General features: G+C 32.1%; 2 protein-coding genes across 2 annotated transcripts; one reads left to right on the top strand and one right to left on the bottom strand.

Annotated features, from left to right (window-relative positions):
• Positions 1 to 340: 340 nt before the first annotated feature.
• LOC102600016 (uncharacterized) lies at positions 341 to 4,338 on the top strand. The gene is made up of 4 exons (XM_006365003.2): positions 341 to 1,264; positions 1,881 to 1,946; positions 3,654 to 3,773; positions 3,850 to 4,338. The coding sequence occupies exons 1-4, from the start codon at positions 506 to 508 to the stop codon at positions 4,336 to 4,338; spliced, it is 1,434 nt and encodes a 477-aa protein (XP_006365065.1). The 5' UTR covers positions 341 to 505.
• Positions 4,339 to 7,251: 2,913 nt separating this feature from the next.
• Positions 7,252 to 16,351, bottom strand: LOC102596743 (UDP-N-acetylglucosamine diphosphorylase 2-like). The gene is made up of 15 exons (XM_006364996.2): positions 16,031 to 16,351; positions 15,778 to 15,832; positions 15,438 to 15,589; positions 14,074 to 14,113; positions 13,051 to 13,143; positions 12,870 to 12,979; positions 12,685 to 12,759; positions 11,744 to 11,783; positions 11,522 to 11,604; positions 11,340 to 11,417; positions 9,978 to 10,121; positions 8,988 to 9,055; positions 8,518 to 8,632; positions 8,263 to 8,419; positions 7,252 to 7,594 (listed from the first exon to the last, which is right to left on the bottom strand). Exons 1-15 carry the CDS (start codon positions 16,178 to 16,180, stop codon positions 7,497 to 7,499), a joined length of 1,458 nt encoding a protein of 485 aa, XP_006365058.1. The 5' UTR covers positions 16,181 to 16,351; the 3' UTR covers positions 7,252 to 7,496.
• Positions 16,352 to 20,811: the final 4,460 nt, after the last annotated feature.

The following is a 20,811-nucleotide window of genomic DNA, read 5'->3' on the forward strand; positions in this document are numbered from 1 at the left end:
TTGTAGCCTAAAAAGTTTTAAATATTTGTCTTGCCTTATATAACTTTATGAATTTTGAAACTAAATTTTTACCTCTAATTCCATAAATTATATAGAAATTAAACGGCATAATTTATTTTACCTTGTAAATTATAACTTGTGCTATATTGTCATACGAAAATATATATTTTTTGCTTTGTGATTAACTTTTGCCTTGTGAATGATATTTTCACCAATATTTTATTAGTACTTAAAAGTGTTTTAAAAGGGCCATTTTTTTAAATAAAAAAAACACTGATTTAAAGGTCAAAAATTAAATACACAACTCTAAAATAGAGACATTTGTCTTTAAGAAAATGAAAAGGGGAAAAAAGGCGATATAAAAAAAGTACTGGGGTCACAAACTCACAATCGTCGTTGATTTGGACTTGTTTTGGCCATTGTTCATTTCGCCCACACTGCTTCCCTCGACTGAAAATGGAGAATCAGGGTTTTACATTTTGAAATTCGGAGGCAAAACAAAGCAATGGAAGCCATTCAATCACTATACATGCATAACCTAAACCAACCTACACTTGATAAACAGTATTTAGGGTTTGATCCTCAACCTCCCGAAGCGGCGTCATTTTCATCGGAACCCAATCTTCAAAACCCTAGTCGGGATCTCCCAAAAGCTGAGGAAAACGACGTTGATGATGATGATGAGATGTTGCTGCGAATCATTTTTGAGGAACTTCAGAATCTGGTGTTGAACCAGGCGTTCAGTGAAGAGAGAACAAAAGGAGGTGTTTATGAATCTATTAAGGCAAAATCTGAGAGTGAAGATGAAAAAGATGTGCAAATGATAGTTGAAGAGCTTAAGAATCTGGTGGTAAATCAGGCATTCAGTGAAGAGAGAGCTAAAGGAGATATTCATGAAGGAAATGGAAGAGACGAAGTGGGAAATGAGTACGGTGGTAATCATTATGAAGATGGTGCTGGTTGGAGCGAAAATGAAAATGTGATTGATGTGAAAAATGAGAAAGGTGGTGAAGTGGTTTCAAGGGAATGGGGATTTGATCACTATGAAGATGGTGACCTTAGTTGGAGCGGAAATGGAATTGATGTGACAAATGAGAACGGTAGTAAGGCGGGTTCAAAAGAATGGGGATTTAATGCGAATGGGAGGAGGTTGAATTACCCGTTAAGGCCTGATGCTGTGGATTGTGCTTATTATATGAAAACAGGGACATGTCAATATGGATTGAATTGCAAGTTTAATCACCCTTCCCGAAGACAAAACCAGGTATAATGTCATGGGTTTGAAGTGGCTTTAGCTGTACTTATTCTATGTTTTGTGGATTGAATGAATGGTGTTGTTAAATAAAAGAAATGTTGTGGATGAATCTTATTAATAGTAGAGGATTGTGATGTTCTACTGTTTTGTTTGTTTAATTACGGGATTATTAAGTTTTTTTCTTGTGCATAGTGGACTTTTAAAGTAATAGGGATGAAATGGGCCCAAATGGTGTTAAAGGATTCACATGACTAGTTTGAGATTGAGTGTAGTAGTTGTTGCTACACTTCTGAAGTAATGATGGGCTTGAGGTGCAAGCTAACTGAGGGCTGCTTCATAGTTAGTTGTTGGCACTTAAGGGGCATGATAAATCATGCATTGATATGTGTTGTTAAAGAATCCATAATATCATCTATCATTGGCATTATTGTTCTCTGTAAAGTAGTGAGTTTTACTTGACATCTATATGTGAGGTGGATTAATAGGATGACTATCTGGAGGTTATGTTGATCTTTGTGGTGGTCTTTTTTCCATTACTACTGTTCATATGCTTAGGTTAGAACTTAGATCCTAAATACTTTTGTGATGCTTACTATATTGAGTTCGTTTGTGACCTCTTCAACAGTGGGCAATGGAGAAGGGCAAGCAAAGGGATGAAAGTGAGGAAAGAGCAGGGCTGATTGAATGCAAGGTTATGAAATTTATCATAGTTAAAAGCATGAGACGAGGAAAATCTTTGTTTCTTCTATGCTTCATCTTTTGACTAATTTGGTTTGATGTTGAATATCGAGTATCATAATGTAAAAAACAAATGTTAGTGCTTTATGAAATACAGCCTCTTTGATATCAACTGATAAACTTGTTTATTAACATGCACCTAATATCTACCATTTAATTTATGCCAGAAACACATGAGAGACAATTTATGGTAAAAATCTGTTCTACATTTCTGGTTTATATGGATAGTCAAATTGATCAAGCTGTTATCTTGTGATTTGGCTGCATGACCATTGCAATCTGACATTATTGGGTTACTGAACTAGTTTGGCTTAATACAGTAAGGTTGCATTACCAATAAGCATGGTTTAAAATCTTTGTAGGTTTCTCTACTTTTTGGTATACTACTTGCATACGGGATTTTTTCTTCCCTTCATTTCAATGAAATTACCTTTTTACTAGATTAGAACAAAACTCATGTATTTCAAAACTTGTTTCTTATCCCCTGCTCCTCAGAAGATGATGAGGAGAAAATAGCAAATTGTCATAATTAATCTAGTTTGAGAAACTAAAAGTTTTACTTTTGACCATAGTGTTTTATAATGAAGTACTGGTAATTTCTGAGGGAGAACCCACCCGTGGTGCATGTAAGCTCTTCCTTTTTTTAAGTAGGTAGTTCTAGTCATTTCCTTCACTTACTGAATCTATAGCAGAAGGGATCATGGAATTTCCTTTAATTTTGACTGCTTTTCTCATATACATTTGTTAGAATAGTGACTTTCAGTTGCATAATGGTAGAATGTAATGGACTGATAAGAAGGCCATAGGTTTGCACCCAAGGGTGTGGCCTATTGGTCAAGAGAACCACAAGGTCTTAGGTTTAAGTCCCAGTGGAAACAAAAAACACTAGCTGAGTTCTTCCCATCTTTTCGAGCCTTAGTGGATAGAATCATGAGGTACCTATCCTTGTAGGAGGCAGCAACTATTCCGTGGAATTAGTCGAAGTACGTGCAAGATGACCCGGACACCATGGTTTTCAAAAATAAAATAGTCATAGATTTCTAGGTGAAGGAGAAAAAAGTTGTATTCGAGGAGCTATTTTAAGTGCAACATGCATAATTTAGTATTTTAGTTGTGGAATGAGTTCATGCATAAAGTTGAACTGACACTGCTCAATGATACATCTTTTTTCTTTTTTATCAGTAAGCAATCCATCTTTCTTTGTCCTGTGTTTTCGTGGATAGATTTGTAGAACTAAACTGATCAGACATCGACTGATTACTACAGTTTTTACATGTTATTTCATTTAGTGTTGTTAATTCTCTCTATGGTGATATTTAGGACCTCTATGTGATGACCTTGCCTATATGTATGCATCAAGATGCTTCTCTCGTTTGCGTTGTGCTGTAACTGGAATTTGCCTCTTAATTGTCAATGCTAAGATTCTGACTTATACAATTGAGTCCTCTTAAGTTGCTGACACAATTGTGAGAGTAGTTGTTAAGTTGTTTCCACGCGTGTCTCTACTATGGATGTGTGGGAAAAAATAGTTTTTATGCCTTTCACATATTTTCCTTCTTGGCTCTGTTATAACTTATAAGTTCTTAAAGCTTCTATACTGTATTGAAGGTGGCATATTTCCTTTTTGGCTAAATTTTTTTCTTTTTCGTTAATCTTGCAGTATTACCTAACAGGAGGAGGGTGCAAGTATGGAAATGCCTGTAAATATAGTCATAGTAAGAGAAATGGTGCAATCTCACCTGTTCTGGATTTTAACTTTCTTGGCCTGCCAATTCGACAGGTAATGCTCCTTGCTGTCATTCAGAACCTTTTTGAATTTGAGAATTATGTCCTTAAGGGATTTATCTTCATTTCAGGGAGAGAAGGATTGCCCCTTCTACATGCGCACTGGGTCCTGCAAGTATGGATCCAATTGCAGGTTTCATCATCCTGATCCTACTACAATGACTGGAAACAATCCTTCCCTTGGATACAACAATGGTGGATCTGCTCCAGTACAAAGTGCCTCCTATTCACCAGTGTCTTCTTGGTCTTCACCACGAGCATCGAATGAGACAGCTCCTTTCGTACCAGTGGTATATCCAGCAAACCAAGGCATTCATGCTGCCGGTGTTAGAGTGAAAACATTGAAAGGAGAGCATAATAAATGCAAGGATCCATGTGGTAACTATAAGGTCAGTGCAACTACAATGGCCTTTTACTTTAAGAAGAAGTTGCAAGCTAATCCCAAATACAAGATAAAGGAAATGAGAGTTGATATGAAAACTGCTTTCAACATTAATGCTCATTTTGAAAAGTGTAAGAGAGCTAAAATAATCTCTTACCCTTTTCAAAATGAGCCTTAATGTTGAAAGCAATTTTCATATCAACTCTCATTTCCTTTATCTTGTATTTGGGATTAGCCTGCAACTTCTCCTTAAAGTAAAAGGCCATTGTAGTTGCACTGACCTTATAGTTACCACATGGATCCTTGCATGCTTTATTATGATCTCCTTTCAATGTTTTCACTCTAACACGGCAGCATACTTTTCACCAGAAATTAGACATACAAAGTTGCATTTTTCTTTGCAAACAACCCTAAGTCTTTTTCTGTCACTTTTTTTAGTAGTTAAGTTATAGCCATTTGCCAATGAATGCAAACTAATGTATCTTCTAGCTTCAGCTATATCCTTAAATGTCATTGACTTGTGTAAATCCTTGTAATCACACAAGGTACCATCAATTACCCTCCTCCTTTCTAGTGCAAGAACCTCTAATTCTTCAGAATTATAATCAGAGTTGTCATTGGAAGTATCACTATCATTTTCAGTACTATTAGAAGTACAATCAGTAGATACATCATCAATAACTACCTCAGTCTCTAACATTTTGATTATATTCTCAACATCAACATCTAACTCACAATCATCAACAACAAATAAATTAATTACATCAAATTTATCATTAACAAAGGACAATAATGTCCTAATCCCCTCATCACCTTCTATTTCATAGTACTTTCCAGAAGGCCATAGTATTTTTCAGAAGGGACATATACTATTAATTGTTGCACACCCACATAGCCTAATAAATTAATGTAGTCATTAGTAATATCTATACAAGATAAGAGATCATAATCATAACCTTCCCTTTGTGAACAAGTTTCCTCTCATAGAGCAATTTAGGCTCTCTTATCCATTTCCCACCATAGTGAAATACTAGATCAACCAAAACCATTTTAGGCAACCTAAGGCACACAAGAAACAACATTAACAACTACCAAAAGCATGAATGAGACAAAATAACTAAGAAGGGAAAAACATAACACATAAAAATGCACACAATCAAGGCACACAAAGACAACATTAACAACTACCAAAAGCATGAATGAGACAAAATAACTAAGAAGGGAAAAACATAACACATAAAAATGCACACAATCAAGGCACACAAAGACAACAATAGGGACCACATTCAATAAGAATAAACATTAACAAACCGTAAAAAAAGCAAACAAATAACTAAGAAATTTAGACAAAAGGGACCACATTCAATAAGAATGAATAAAATATTGGCCCCACATCAAACAGGGACCATATTCAATCAAGAATTTCCTAATTAAATATTGGGACCAGAAATCAGCCCATATTCAATAACATCTTCAAAACCTAAATCACCTCGTCCAAATTCATACAATACCCTAAAACCTACCCACAAACCCTAAATCGCAAAAAAACAATAAACAACTAACAAATCGTGAAGTTTTAGATGTAAAAAGGTAAATCTATAACTCAAAAACCTTAACCCACAACATCAACACTCGTAAATCAACAACTAAAGTAACAAATCGTTAAATTTTAGATATAAAAAGTGAAACAAAAAATCCAAAGACAGATACCCACAAACCCTAACTAACAGATCGTATTATACATCGATAAAAAAGGCAAACAAAAGAGTCAGAAACACTGATACCCACTAACCATAACTAACAGATTGTAACACATATCGGTAAAAAGGCAAACAAACGAGCCAGAAATTTGGAGACAAACCCTAACTCGTAATCAACAACTAAATGTTATAGAAAGACAATAATCAAAGAAGATTTGTTCAATTCAATACCTTAACAACGATTAGTACAAATTTTGATGGAGAAACTAGGTTGTCTTTTCTTCAACTCATCAATCTGTTCTTCGACTTGGCTTCTGATGGAGAAAAAAAGAGAGAATGGGTAAAATAGGGTTAACCAACCGGATTATTCTAAATGGGGTCGGGTCATTGAGTTAAAATAGGGAATAGGGTTTTTTTTTTTAATTCGGGTCAATTTTGGGGATTCCATCTAATGGGGGATAAATTTGGCGAAATTAGTAACGGAAAGGGTAAAATTAACTTCATTTTAACGGCGAGCGTAAAGTCAAACAATAAACCAAAGTTGAGGGGTATTTTTGACCCTTTGCCCTTTATTAATATAAAGATTTGAGTTGTTTAATTCAAAATTTTAAAATATTTCTGATAAAAAATAGACAACTCTTGTTTCTTTCTTTTTCTTAATTTATTTTTTATATAATATTTAATATTATTTCAAGTGAAAGTTAAAATTTACTATTAAAAATTATTGGGACCTCAAAGTTTTGGGTACCTAAAACAAATGTTTTACTATTCTTACCCTTTGAGTCATCCATACTAACACCAATATTAAAAAAATATTCTGCTACTAAAGTACTCTTTGAAATCAGTTGTTCTTTTTATAACTGAATTACTTTTTGGTTAGTTCAACTCCTAATTCATAGTTACACAGGTTGTTGTACCTCAAAGATCGGAAGAAGATTCTAGAAGATTACAACAACTCTAATCGAAAGGAATATACGTACAAGTCTTCTAACTTAAGATAGTTAAAATAAAGGCGGAATTCTCTTATCTTTCGGTTTTCTTTTTTTCTGAGATCCTAACAAGACAAAAAGAAATTGTCTAAGGTACCATGCAACATATTTCAACTATTCTATATTAGAGGTGAAATAAGCTCAACTAGTTATGAAATTCAAAAGAAATTGTTGGATCAATGTTAATAGTACTGTTTGGTTACCAACAAGGTGAAAGCTTAGCTAGCTAGGCAACCAACTAAACTACTAAGATTTCCGTCCTATCAATTAATTACTCTGTTCTAGATTATATATTTTGAGTTGACTAGGTGTGCATTAGTATACTAAATCATGTAACTGTTTGTAGTTGGGTATGACAGTTGCAATTAGGTGTTTAGCTTAACTCAGGAGTTATACATAAAATGAAAATTATACATACTGAAATCATTACATTTGCATCATTTTATTATAAAATACAACTCATTTAGTAGTACAAAACAAAGTATTCTCGCTTACTCTATTGTCTACAGCAGAGTATGAAAAGACAACCCTCGTGAAAATGAAAAAAATAAAAAATTACTACAAAGAAAAAAGTGAAACAGATCAAAGGGACTGTATAAAATGGAGAAAAAAATTTCAGGACTTTACTTAATGAAATCAAATCCAAACTAAAATGAGATTTCACATGGTGCATGGAATGTTCTTCCACGGCAAATAGATTCCAGGTTTTCACCAGCATATGAACAAAGAGGTGAAACTTCCACACCTGAAAAATTAAACGCGCAAACTTTGAGAAGACTATGAAACACTTACTTCTGTTACACTGCGGATTTGTTAGGTTTCCAGTCTACAACAACAACTACACCTCAGTCACAAACGAGTTGGTTTTGTTGTCTAGCTAAGTTAAAATCATAATGTAAGAACTTGTATGCAGTGAATAGTTATGCATGGATTGTAATACGATGAATAATTTTCCATGGATTGTTATGTAGGAATTACTTAGTTTAAAGGGTGTGTGTGTTTTAAATACTGTTATCCATGTATTGCTAGTACACATATTCTTATTTCGTATTCTATCTGGTACAAAATAATACATAGGTTATACCAGTATTAGTTATGCGATATTTGGGTTCTGGTGTTAAATTATCAGAAGTTTTTGAGTTTAATATCACAAACCAAACACTACATGATTAGTTAAGCAGAGATTATATTCGTAAGATTGATTTTTTTTGTATATAAGTAATGCAGAGTTCTCTATGGATATTAAATTTCCCTATCCATCGTACCAAATGATACCTAGTGTTCTTGCAAAGTTAAAAGAGTTGGCTTTCACTATTTAGCATCACTGGCCTCATGGTAATTAACCTTTAAACATTCCTTCGCACCATGCATTATGAACTTCACAAAATATTTCTTTCCCAAACATCAAATTACCTGTGGCATATAAGGGCACAGAATGTGTCAAGAAACCTCCAGCTGCAACCACCCAACGGGTGTGGAGACGAAGAACAAGCAATTTAGCACTATCAGGAGTGTCAAAGTTTGACCCGTTGGAATTTTTAACTGGAGCAAATTCTTCTTCACGAACAACCTATATAGACAAAACATTTCAAACCCCGGTATTAGACAGATATGCATTTAGCTGCTATTGGAGACTTGGAAGTATTGTGACAAGTGAATGACAATTACCTCAAATAGTGTTGTTGAAGGTGTATAAGGAAAAGCATCAAATATGAATTGTTCCAGTTTGTATCCCACTGTTTGACCATGAATTGAGGGGATTTTCTTCTCCGCAAGATGATAACTGCAATCATATTGTAAAAGCTTTTTTTAGACTCGTATTCCAACAATAATAGTCAACTCCACCTTTGTTTGCAGAACATAGCCACTCCCCAGAGTCCAAATGAAGGAGGAGGTTGCAGTATAGTTAGAGAAATAGTCAAATTATGAAGAGCACATTTAGAGCATATTCGGGTTGCTGACATGAAGGATTAGTATCTATAGGTGTCAAAGTAATAGCCTTATTCTGTGGCCATTCCCACCGATTTACGGCCTTTATGCTTCTACTATTGGTATGTGATTGATTCCAACAAATAGTCATTACTTTACAATTTTTTAGGCAACCAAACAGAACAAATACAAAGGAAGGCAGTGCTCACATGCTGTCTTTCTCAAGGCCATTTGCCACTTGATTCAGGAAATCTACAGTAAACATATGTAAGCAGACCTGAAAAGTAAACTACATGAGTAAATCGAAAAGGTATCTATTAAAGAAGAAATACGTGCATACAAGATAACTTTGCTTTCCTCTTCACAAGGTCCACTAGATACCCTTTTCTTTCTTTTGATAATTATTCTTTATCTATTTTTCAGATATCAAAAGGATTGTGAGGTTTGGATTTTCGTCCCACATAACCAAAATAAAAGAAAACGAGAGCATGTTTACAGCATTCATCAGAAATATTGAATCCTCCCTCTATTTCTTTAAACACCACATCTAAGAGTAAGATCATAGTTCCAACAAGATTCTTTTTTCTGCTTGAACTAAGCTCCTTTTTTTTTTTGACTTATCAACAAAAAATAACTCATTTCAGCAAAATAACTTAATGCATGCAAATCTGAATTTCACTAACTGAGAGAACTCACTCACATGTTTATAGTAATAAGAAGGCATATTTTGAAAAGTTTCCTTACAATTAAAGATAAGAGGTATATTTTTCTTATCAAAATGTTCTTTAGTATGGTATTGTGATTATCATAATAACTTTGGCAGCATTAAAACTTGATATAGAAGATTTGGTTACAACTCTCTTTAAATCATATTCATAGGAACTCCTCCATTTTCTCACTAAAAATTCTCAAGGAAAATGATCAAGGTTTTGGCTATGTTTATAACATAGTTTTATGTTGAAAACAACAGCCTAAATTTACGACAAGTGAAGCAAGAAGGATACACAAGATTCAATTTCCATCGAGTTAAAAACATTATGTCATAAATCAACAGAATGCTTATGACTAGATATGAGAAAACCTGTTGCTGTAAACTATAGTAGAGTTCCACTAAATTATTTGTGGGGGAAGAAATAGAAACACAAATCTAAGGAAAAAACGGAGAGAGGAGAAATGGAGAGGTGAGAGGTTGAATTTACATTGCTCCAACAAAAGCGAAGACGTCCTGTTTCCTGGTTTACTGCACTAGAGAGTGAAGGATCCAACTCACTATACTCAACCACAGCAAGTGGTCCACCTTTACCTCGACGGACAAACACACCAACCTTCTCTTGTGGATAGGCCTACAATCAGAGTGGATAAAAATCAATACATGCATATGTTATAACTTCTTTCTGAAGTATTCTATTAAAATATTATGATGATTGATGAGAACTCTAAAATGTGATGCACTATGTTCTACACAAAAACTATAAAAGTTTTTTTAGATAAGTCAATAAGAAGAATGAGATTATGTTGAGTAGTCAGGTAAATAAATGTATTCCATGTCCAATCTAAGCTCCGCTGCTGCTTCATCACAGAAACACCAAACTTCCACTTAGTTTTCTTGGACTAGAAAAATAGCATCTCATACACTGTTTCTATTGATCCTTCATAGCTTGTTGGATAGATTTTTCTCTTTAATAGATCAATGGGCCTAATACCCTGCTGCTAGTCATTGCATTGCTTATCTTAGGGAAAATATTAAAAGCAACGGCTTCCTGTACTTATAATAGTCCATTTATTTTGTGAGAACTAAGTATTCCAGGAGTTGATGGAAGAGGGGTAACCGTAGCCGAAATTTAAAATCCAAACATTAGTTTGGAAAAGAATGGATTGAAGGAAGAACCTTACCAAGACACTAAACAAGTTAAACTTAACACTAATGGTAAAGTAATCAAATGCCAAGCTTATATTGTTGATCTAGCAAGAATTACCATCATTCTTGCATATTTTAGCTTTATAGAATAATATAGACCCAAGGAATGTGAAAATAGTATGAAGTTTCTGGTGTTAGTATCCTACAACCCTGAACATGAGAGTGAAGCTTGGCATTTTCTTCATCCAAAAACAGAGGCGACTATTCCTCTCTATGTGGTGTCACCTTCACCAGAGATATACATTAATTCATTGTGGGTTAGCAAGAGTCACACCGTTGCAGAGACCATTAAAACTACACAACCGTCTCAGTGAAGAAACAAAACTCATCAAGTTTAATCGATCTTTAAAAAATTACAACTCTACTACATTTTTCTCAGTTAGATTTTTATTTGAGAAGAACATCGTTTAACCTATCTAACAACTATATCAGTGACTTCCAGTTCACAAAAAAAAGACACTCTAAAAAGGTAACAAAAGAAACGGATTATCTGATTTGGCATCCTGAGCAGATACTGGATTGGAAATATTGCAACTATTTCCTACCTCTCAGATGCTAAATGAATGCACAAAAAGTTGGATAGGAGAAGTACAGATTATTTCGTCCAAAAAAAAAACAGAAAAATGAAAACAAAATTACTCACCTTACGTACAACTTTTGCAGCAGCAGACACACCTTTATCAATGAAATAACCCAGAAAGGTAGGATCTGCCACTCGAACCTGCTTCCAGAAAACAATTAATATGTATCTTAACAGAACAAATTACTAGAAATTTCATTCTATGGGAAAACAATATTAAAAGTGGGAGGAAAAGCACAAATTACCAAAGCATTGTCAACTCCATAGCAATCCACAAATTTAATGCCTCTCGAGTTCATGTCTTCCAATAATCTTGAAGATTTCAATGCTGGAAAAGATTTAAATGTTAATTGACTGACTTCAATATGGTAGACTACAAGCAAATAACATCTGTCCAAATCTCGAAGTTCACAAGTAGTACTCTATTGCATTAAAAGAAAAATGCTTAAAGTGAGGTATAGCTGTACCTGTATAAACTCCACCATTTCCATCCGGAGACTTCGCTACCTGCTTCAACAAAAAAGCTTTAATACCCTATTAACACTTTAGATAGTTCATCCATATTTTATGACACCATACCTACTAAAATTTTGAAATAGTTCATCCAATGTCAACTTAATATAAGAAAAACTCAAAAAAATGCATAATCTCTCAGTAATCCTATTAGTAAGTTCTTCTATGAATAGTTTTGAACTTAGAAACACCTGATTGGATAGATGGATTTTAGTCAAAAGATAAACAAAATTAACAGAGAACGGCTCAGATGTCAATTATGAGATTTGAAAGGCATCCACGACTTGAGAGTTGAGATACTACTATGTCCACCGCAACCAAAGCAAAGAATCAAGAGAAGGCCCATTACGACCTTGTTAGCTGAGAAAGAAATACCCTTAATACAGAGATTGAGAAACTCGGAAACATGGAGGAGAGTACTTTACAAATGATGAAGTGTTGACTGCTCCCAACAGGAAACCTTTGTCCATAAGGTTGGAAAATAAGCAAAGCATCTCAAGTTATACTATGCAAAATGGTAAGAGTTTAAAAAAAAATTAGTTTCAAAAAATTGTTAAGCTATTGAATACTCAAGACAGATAGCATTAGCAAGCTTTGTCCATAAGGTTAAAAAGTAAGCGAAACATTGCTACTCATCCCCGGAAAAAAAAGAAGGTAAAGTGAGACATCTTTAGTTGAACATGCAACTCTAGGATAGAGAGCTTAAACAGAAACTATTTCACCTGTGTAAATTTAATTATTGAACAATTACACCTTCATTAGTAGCAGCAAGATATCTCGCATATGCTTGTAAAATGCTTTCACTATATTGCAGCTTGAAGGTATGCATGAGATTTGATGACTGACTTTGTGAAATCATCTGATAGAAAAAATTTCAAAGAGAGAAGTTACCTACCCTGTATGGGGTCTCCATAATAAACCTTCCATCCTTTGAAACACAAGGTATGGTACCTTGTTGGAAGAAGGTAACCTGCATTAACAAAAGTTCTCTTTAATGCGAAAAAAAGATCAAAAACCAATAAACTCTCAGATTAAATTACATAAAAATGAGAGAGAGAAGGGTAACGAATGAAATCTTACTTGATCTGCTTCAAGACCAAAATACTTATGACTTTCAAAGTATTTGCGTGTGGCTTCATCAGTGAATGGACTGGTCATGATATACCACTGTATAGGAACAATGCCAGCACCTGAAAACTAACTGTATTTTAGAGTGTGGATACGTGAACTAACACCCAAAGGCATTGAACAAGTAGCTCACCCTCATTTGCAGTTATAGCTGCTAATCTTTGAATACACAAAATTCTCTCAGCTTGAAGATGGAAAAGTGATTTCCCAGATGGAAGTCCAATATCTGGTACAAAAGAAGCAAAAAGAACATCCATAAGTAGAAGCTTTATTTCCCCATAGTTCTATTTCCCTCCATCCCTCCTCACCCTCGCCCCTTTTAGAGAGAAAAGATGGAAGTAATATAGCAGCTGCATGTTAATCCATCCAAAAAGAAAGTTTTAGGTTTTAATTTGGAAAAAATATTATTAATTATAGATAAAAAAGACTTCTTTGGTATTCACTAAATCAGTGATTTCCAAATTTCTGATGACTACCACAGAAAGTTCTTCTACCTGTTAAGTGTCCATTGTGTATTAAGATATACCAAACCTCAAATACGTTCCAAGTTTTCCCAAGAGTGGAACCATGCCATTCAGTACAAAACAATGCCAGACAGAAATAGATATAGCAATGACAGTGCTCAATTACATTACTACCTAACTTTCTACCTTGTTCAATTTTTAAAATACTCGAAAGTGACCCTTGATATACTTCCGCAACAAATATCTAGCCCATCTCATCTAACATAATAATATTTGACAAGGCATGTGGATGTTAGGTTGATAAGCGTAGTTTTTATATCCTAGCTCTTTTTTTTGCTATCATAAAAAGTTGATAGTTTAGTTTACATACTAGGAACAATGCCAAAGAGAAATAACTGTTATGTAGCAGGAATTCATACAGCATAGATGATGACCATAGACCTCTTAAACGTTACTAAGACGAAATACTTGTTTATAAAGCCAACTATCACCGGAATTAGCCAAGAGTCAACAACTGTGGGAACATATTGTTGACAAGTAATCACTATGAATAAGGTATTATAGCAAATATTGTACATCCTGTAAACTACATCTTTGAGTGTGATTGGAGGGAACAACCACAAAAATCTCTCAAAAGAATTAGAAAATTAGGCAACTCATAAGGATGTCAAATAAATAGAAAAATTACTCACTGAAACATCCTTTGGGGTCTGAACTACCAAGTCGAGTCCCCTGCATAAAAAATCATATTTTCAACATCTAGACTAGAAAATTTAAAATAGTTTAGAACACCTATATTATAACATGGGAATAAAAAAGTAAATCACATATCCAAAACGTTTTTTGGACAGATCATCCCATGGTATATCAAGCCCTTTGAAAATAGAACAGGATCCAATAGATTTTACCTTTACTATAATTTTTTTGGAAGAAAAAGGAAAAAAGTTCATAATACAGACCAAAAGGTGATCTTGTTAGACCAGTGTTGGTGATCTATAACCGTTCTCCTCAATCATGATGCAAATTAGTCTTGCCAAAGGGTAAACAAATAAATTAAGAAAACTAGAGCTCCAGTTAAAAAATGAAATTGCATTTCAATAACAAGGAAATCATGTTTGCCTACCCTCAGAAAGAGGAGGGGCAAAAAAGAAGGGGGGGAGTTGAGTTTTTTAATTAACCTGAGAGTACTGAGAAACTAAGAATATCTGAACCTTTAAAGAGGAACACAATCAAGAATACTTTTTAGGACAGTCTGAAAAATGATTTTATATTTTAAGATAAATATATAATAAACTTTTAAAATATTAATTAATATGATATTTTTTACAGAATTAAGTAACTTTTTTTCTTTTCTATTAGGACAGATAAACTTTCAAAATATTAATGCACCAACCAATCAATTAAAGAGGCAATCCTTATAGGTATGCTACGAATACATCATAAAATATTTAGGATCAATAATTATTTCTTATCCTTAAATGGTAAGTTGAGTAATAACCACCAGCAGATACATGTACTAAGTTATCAGCCTATATCATAATGAGTAGAGTGATAAATGATAGCCAAGTTTACAACCTATATCATAATGAGGTAGATAGTGGAAAGTCACAACCTATATCATAATGAGGTAGATAGTGGAAAATCACATTGTATGGGACATGATGTCCCCATTCTTGCTTGGTAAGTACCTCTATCATGTTAATACACTTTTTCCTATTCATCAAAAGAAAATATTAATACACTTTATCTTACTTTACACATGAAATGATTATCAGAGATCCAGATCTCACTGAAGATAACATCTTTTAAAGCAACTCAGGCATAAACATTAACATAGCCTACTTTTGGTTCCCTTGATTAAAGTCAAGAGTTCCATAGTTGCAGCACAGAACCACATAAAACTACATGATAAGAAATCATACCAAAGTGGTTAATCCATTCTAAGTCAGCCACCAAATTTTTGACATCTTAACGTTTTCAGCTGGACCAAGTAAAAGCAAAAAGGCACAACTATGCTTAAAAGTCAAGAATGTTCTTAAGTCTTTAGTAACATTACCTGGCCACCAGACAAAAGCAGCACACCCAATTTTCCTTCTGCAATGGCCTTCATGCCCATCTTCCACCACTTTTCTCTATCTTCCATTGTCCTCTCCTCCACAGTTGACACACAACTTTCCGGCACTGGCTCTATCGCTGCTGATGGGAGTCCTGAAATAACAAATACTTTCAGATACTAAGCTTTTAAGGTAAAACAATCTTTTCTAAAGAGCATCCCGTGCACTAAAGCTCCTGCTATGCACAGGGTCCAGGAAACACCAAACCACAAGCCGCATTTCTGCAAGAGGCTGTTTCCACTCATTTGAATTATTTTTTAAAAAAGTGTTGTTGGCACCGACCTTGTGAATGAAATGAACACCGAATGATCCGATCAATCCGAGGGAGATCTATATTCTGCAATAAAACACTTCCATGTTAAAAATCATCACTGCAATTCACAATATCAACTAGTAGTATAAGACCCAAATTCTAATTTATCAGGCAATTCACATTCTAAACAGAAACGCAATTAAAAGAATCAATTTTTACACGCAATTTGAGAAGAAAAGCCCAAATTGGTAACAAAGGGGATCTACAAACAAGAAAAATAACCTCAATATCCTTAACAAGGAGATCTTTTTCTTCAGAAGAAAGTTCATCCCATAGAGAAAAAGCATCTTCTTGACCATAATCTTTGAGCCTTTCAAGTAAAGCTTGTGGTGGAGGAGATACTGGGACAGTCTCCATTGATGGTTCCCTCATTCTTCTTCTTCTTCTTCTTCTCTCTCTCTAGATCTCTGAGTTTCTCTCTCTAGATCTATATACAAAGAGTGAGAGATAGAATTGAGAGTGTTAATTTGGATTTCTTATTTTTCCCTCTTGTGAGCTGTATTTCTGCTGACGGTTGGGTGGTTATTTCATACAGAGTGAGAACAAAACAGTGACGAGGAAGACAAGAATTAGAGTTTGTATGGAGAAAGTCAAATGACTAATTTACCCTTTAACACAATTTTTATTTATTTTTTGGTTTTCAACTGCAACCTCGTTGAAGTCCGACTATTCCGAATTTGCGTCAAGTAGAATCTCATTTGTAAAAAAGGGCTTTCTATTAAGGATTTTTTTAGAGTCGAACGCGAGACTTCTCATTAAAGAAGGGACAGCGTGTGACGCTATTTAGATCAATTTTTTTAATCAAATTTACATGTAAATTATACCAAATTAATCAATTTTTCTTCTGAAGAATTTATGATAACAATAACATATATATAATATAATTTTATATTAAATAAATGAAAGACCTTTTATATGATTTGTTGTCTAATGCTACCAAAAATACATGTTTTTGTACGAGCTCTAACTTGAGTGTAACTTTTTAATCATAATCAAAAGTTAAAGTGGTAAACTTAAATCTTTTTGAAAACTTTAGACATCATTCATTATTTTATGTTAGAGTTTCGTTAATAATATAAATAAATATGAAATAATTTTGATATTAAAAAGAATATAAATAGTTGGAAGGAAAACGAAGTTTAGCGTTTCCCTTTTATTAGTATTTCATTTTTTTATTTTTTATTTTTGTTAACATTTCTGGTTTTCTAAGTTCTTATACTAATTAATGATATTTTAGCATCAAGACAAAAAAAATAATTTAAATCATCAGTATCATTTTATAATCAAACAAAATATGTTCTTTAGTCATTAGGATTAAATTGTATGTTTTTTAATATTAAATTAAAATCAACCTTAATACATTTTATAAATTTTTATCTCGTTCATCATAAATTTTAATTTTCCAACAAAAGTCATAATAGTTGATGAAATACGACTACATTATTTATCAATGATTAACTAAATTTCAGGCAATAATATCCCCATTACTTTTTCTCCTATTTCTATGTGATGTTTTTCCTAAAAATAAAAATAAAAATTAGCTCACCTATCTAGAAAAATAAAGCATGTTTTATTGACTCTAACGTAAAATGCCAAAAATTTCTAATCTATAAAGTAGCAACTATTACTTACTTTAATTATTATTATTTTGAACATTTTATATTTGATCAGTCCATTTTAAAAGTTACTTTGTTTTATATTTAATCAATTATATTTCTTAAAATGAAATGAAAAATGAAAAAGAAAAAAAAACTCTTTAGAGTGTTGATTTCTGCATTTATTTAAAACAAATGATGAATAAATTAAAGTAGACAACTAGACATAATTCTAAAGGTATTTCTCACCAATAGAAAAATGTTAAAAAATAATAATACGAACAAAATCCAAGGTAATCATTTAATACATTATTAGGATGCTATAATTGAGAGGAAACGAATATTTTATGATATAATAATTTTTGGTAATTATTGAAACAATTAAATATAATTTTCCAAAAAGTGATAATTGTAAAAATTATATGTTCTAATCTGCTTTAGATAATTTGATTCATAGTCACGTGACTCCATAAAGTATGTGCACGTGTTCATTGATGTTATTTGCTACTATTAGAATATTCTTATATACTTTCATCACATTAATTAATACTTAATGCTGTTTTTTTGTTTTTTGTTTTTTTTATTATTTGCCTTTTTTTCATTTTTTTCAAATAGAAAGGACAGTGGAAATTATTTTTTTCAAATAAAAAGCGCATTGAAAATAGTCAACTGTGCCATGATAATTAGTTTTTGTATGAAGCGAAATAAATGTTTTTTTATAAATCTATAAATATTTTATTAAAGAGTTATTGTACAATGGTGCCTGTCTTTTTATTAAGTTGTATAATATACTTCATAAAAAGTTATAGTAGGTAGTAGTGTTATCTAAAAAAAATTATTTGTTGTAATTACTGTATTATTCATTATTGTTACTATTTTATTCTTCGACTTTTAATATTACTCATTGTTTCCTTTACTACATTTACCACATTATTTGCTCATTTTAACATGACTTTTTTGCTTTTATATACTCATAATTTCTAGTATGATTTACTTAAATCAAAGATCTATCGAAATATCATTTCTATCTTTACAAAATAGAAATAAAATTTCGTACCCAATACGCATTATCCTTTCTAAACTCACTTCGTGTGTGATTACATGCATTGTATGTAATTGTTGTTGTATACTTTCTATAAGCTACTCCTATATATAGTCTAGGGAAATAGAAGTAGTGTTTGGCAACATATGAGAAATGGTCCCAAGAGCAACAAAAAAAATAAAGTACACGTTTCACTTTTAGATAATTTTAAATCTAAAAATAAGAAAATGAGTTATATGCAATTAACTTATTTGAATCAATGGTCTAACGAAAATAAAATTTTTATTTCTATGAGTCAAGTAAAGATAAGATTGTGTATATCATACTTTCTACTAACTTTACTTGTAAAATTAGAGCGAAAGACAGATGTTATAGTTGTTGCCTTGTTGGTTATATTTAACTTTGTTATCCTAATTTATGTTGCTATATATTATTAAAATCCTAAGGATAAGAGTGTCCATTTCTTTACTCCACCACAATGGTAACAGCCAAATATTATACATTATTTAAAGTTGCTTCATTTTTCCTCTATATATTTCTTTATTTAAAGGAGATCGATCACTTGTTGAAGATAATTGTTAGTTGAAAATAATAATAATATTTATTTATGCAACTAATAAGAATATTGATATCCCAACCTCTCTTATACATAAGAGTGAAATTCAAGCAAAGTATTATAAAATAACAAGCGGAATATAATTCCAACATATTCCACTTTGTGTTTTATTTTTTTTAATTCATAAAAAATTATTAATTTAAATTCATAATAAATTACGTTATCGTCATTTAAAAAATGAAAGAATTTGATATGCACCGACACAGAATATTCCAATTGCCAAAATATTACGTTTTTACAAAACTTGACAAAAAAAATAATACAGACTAGTAAGCTTTACACGTATATTTTTTAAAAATATATATACTTTTTATATTCAATTATTTATTAAATATTTATAAATTATGGTAATCTTTTTGTCATACCTCGAAACGCAAAGAGTATATTATTAAGAGAAATATTTTTCATGAAAAATGCTTTCATAAAAAATAAATATGTATTTTACTTAACATTTTGTGCTACGTAGATCAATAAGTAAAATATATTATTCAAAGTATTTGTGTATAACTTGGATAAATAAAATGAGAGATTGGGTGGGGTGGTGTGTGGTGGTGATTGACTACGATTTACGAGATTGAATGAAGAGAGTGAGAAAGTCACAAACTCACAATCAATGTAAAATTTATTTTCATGTTTTCATTTAAAAAGTTGTTGTTTTCTTTTAAAATATTTTAATCTATCAAACATTATATATATATCCTCCATCCACTTTTATTTGTCATATTACGTTTTTTAAAAGTCAATTTGACTAATTTTCAAAGTTAAATTAAATTACATTAATTTGATATTTTAAACAAAAAATTTAGATATTTAAAAACTATATGAAAAGAACTATAAATTTCAATTTTTTGCATATCAATATGATCAAAAAGTAAATCGTAAAATGTTAATCAAAATTTTATAATTTGACTCTAAAAAAGAAAATTATGACAATTAAAAATGAACGGAGATATTATTAAAATTTCAAACAGATAGACCCTTAGAGAATCGTACCGACACAAGCTGTAGAAATTTATAGTTCTGACATATTTATAAATGTAATGTGTTTGGATGATTGGAGCAACCTTTAAGAAATTAATGTTTCCGCGACTCTGCTGTTTTTTCAGCAAATTTTTCTTTTACACGTCTCTTAAAAAAATATTAATTTTGGAAACGTTTAATTACTTTATCCTCTATATTGGAAAAAAAAAATGTAATTGAGCCACGTGACATCATAAGAATTGGACATACATCAACAAAAGTACACGAAATCTCAAACGATTGAATTTTTCTTAATACATTCATATAAGGATACTCTTGGAGAAAGGGCTTAAGCTTTCAAATAGATTCACTCATTTACTTTTTACATCATTTAATTTCGTTAAATTTACTTTTCTTGATAACTAATTGAATATTCAAATAGCTAGTAAACGGACATGAAAAGAGTTAGATTAGACGCAGGGGCGGCTGTTAAGGCTTAAAAAAAAGTCTTTTGCCTTAGGCCCCCAATTTTAGGGGGCCCCATTTTTTAGTTAATTAGGTAGGATTAAACTTTAAAAAAAATATTAGAACTAAGACAATAAATGCAAAGGCCCCATTTGTTAGATAATTAGGAAGGATTAAATTAAAAAAAAAAATTGTTAGAACCAAGACAATAAATGCAAAACGGCTCAATGAAGTGATAGTATCATAGATATGATTATGACTTTTTGACTTTTCAATAAAAAGTTGTGTACTTTTTTTTTTAATGTACAAGTTATCTTTTTTTTTT

Source organism: Solanum tuberosum, unplaced genomic scaffold (assembly GCF_000226075.1).
Source record: "Solanum tuberosum cultivar DM 1-3 516 R44 unplaced genomic scaffold, SolTub_3.0 scf00527, whole genome shotgun sequence".
Lineage (NCBI taxonomy): Eukaryota > Viridiplantae > Streptophyta > Magnoliopsida > Solanales > Solanaceae > Solanum > Solanum tuberosum.

Coding starts and splice junctions, on each gene's coding strand:
- LOC102600016 (XM_006365003.2), top strand. CDS start 506: ATGGAAGCCATTCAATCACTATACATGCATAACCTAAACCAACCTACA. Junction 1,265..1,880: donor CTTCCCGAAGACAAAACCAG/GTATAATGTCAT, acceptor CCTCTTCAACAG/TGGGCAATGGAGAAGGGCAA. Junction 1,947..3,653: donor CAGGGCTGATTGAATGCAAG/GTTATGAAATTT, acceptor TTAATCTTGCAG/TATTACCTAACAGGAGGAGG.
- LOC102596743 (XM_006364996.2), bottom strand. CDS start 16,180: ATGAGGGAACCATCAATGGAGACTGTCCCAGTATCTCCTCCACCACAA. Junction 12,760..12,869: donor TTGGTCTTGAAGCAGATCAA/GTAAGATTTCAT, acceptor TTGTTAATGCAG/GTTACCTTCTTCCAACAAGG. Junction 11,418..11,521: donor ATGGAGTTGACAATGCTTTG/GTAATTTGTGCT, acceptor TTCTGGAAGCAG/GTTCGAGTGGCAGATCCTAC.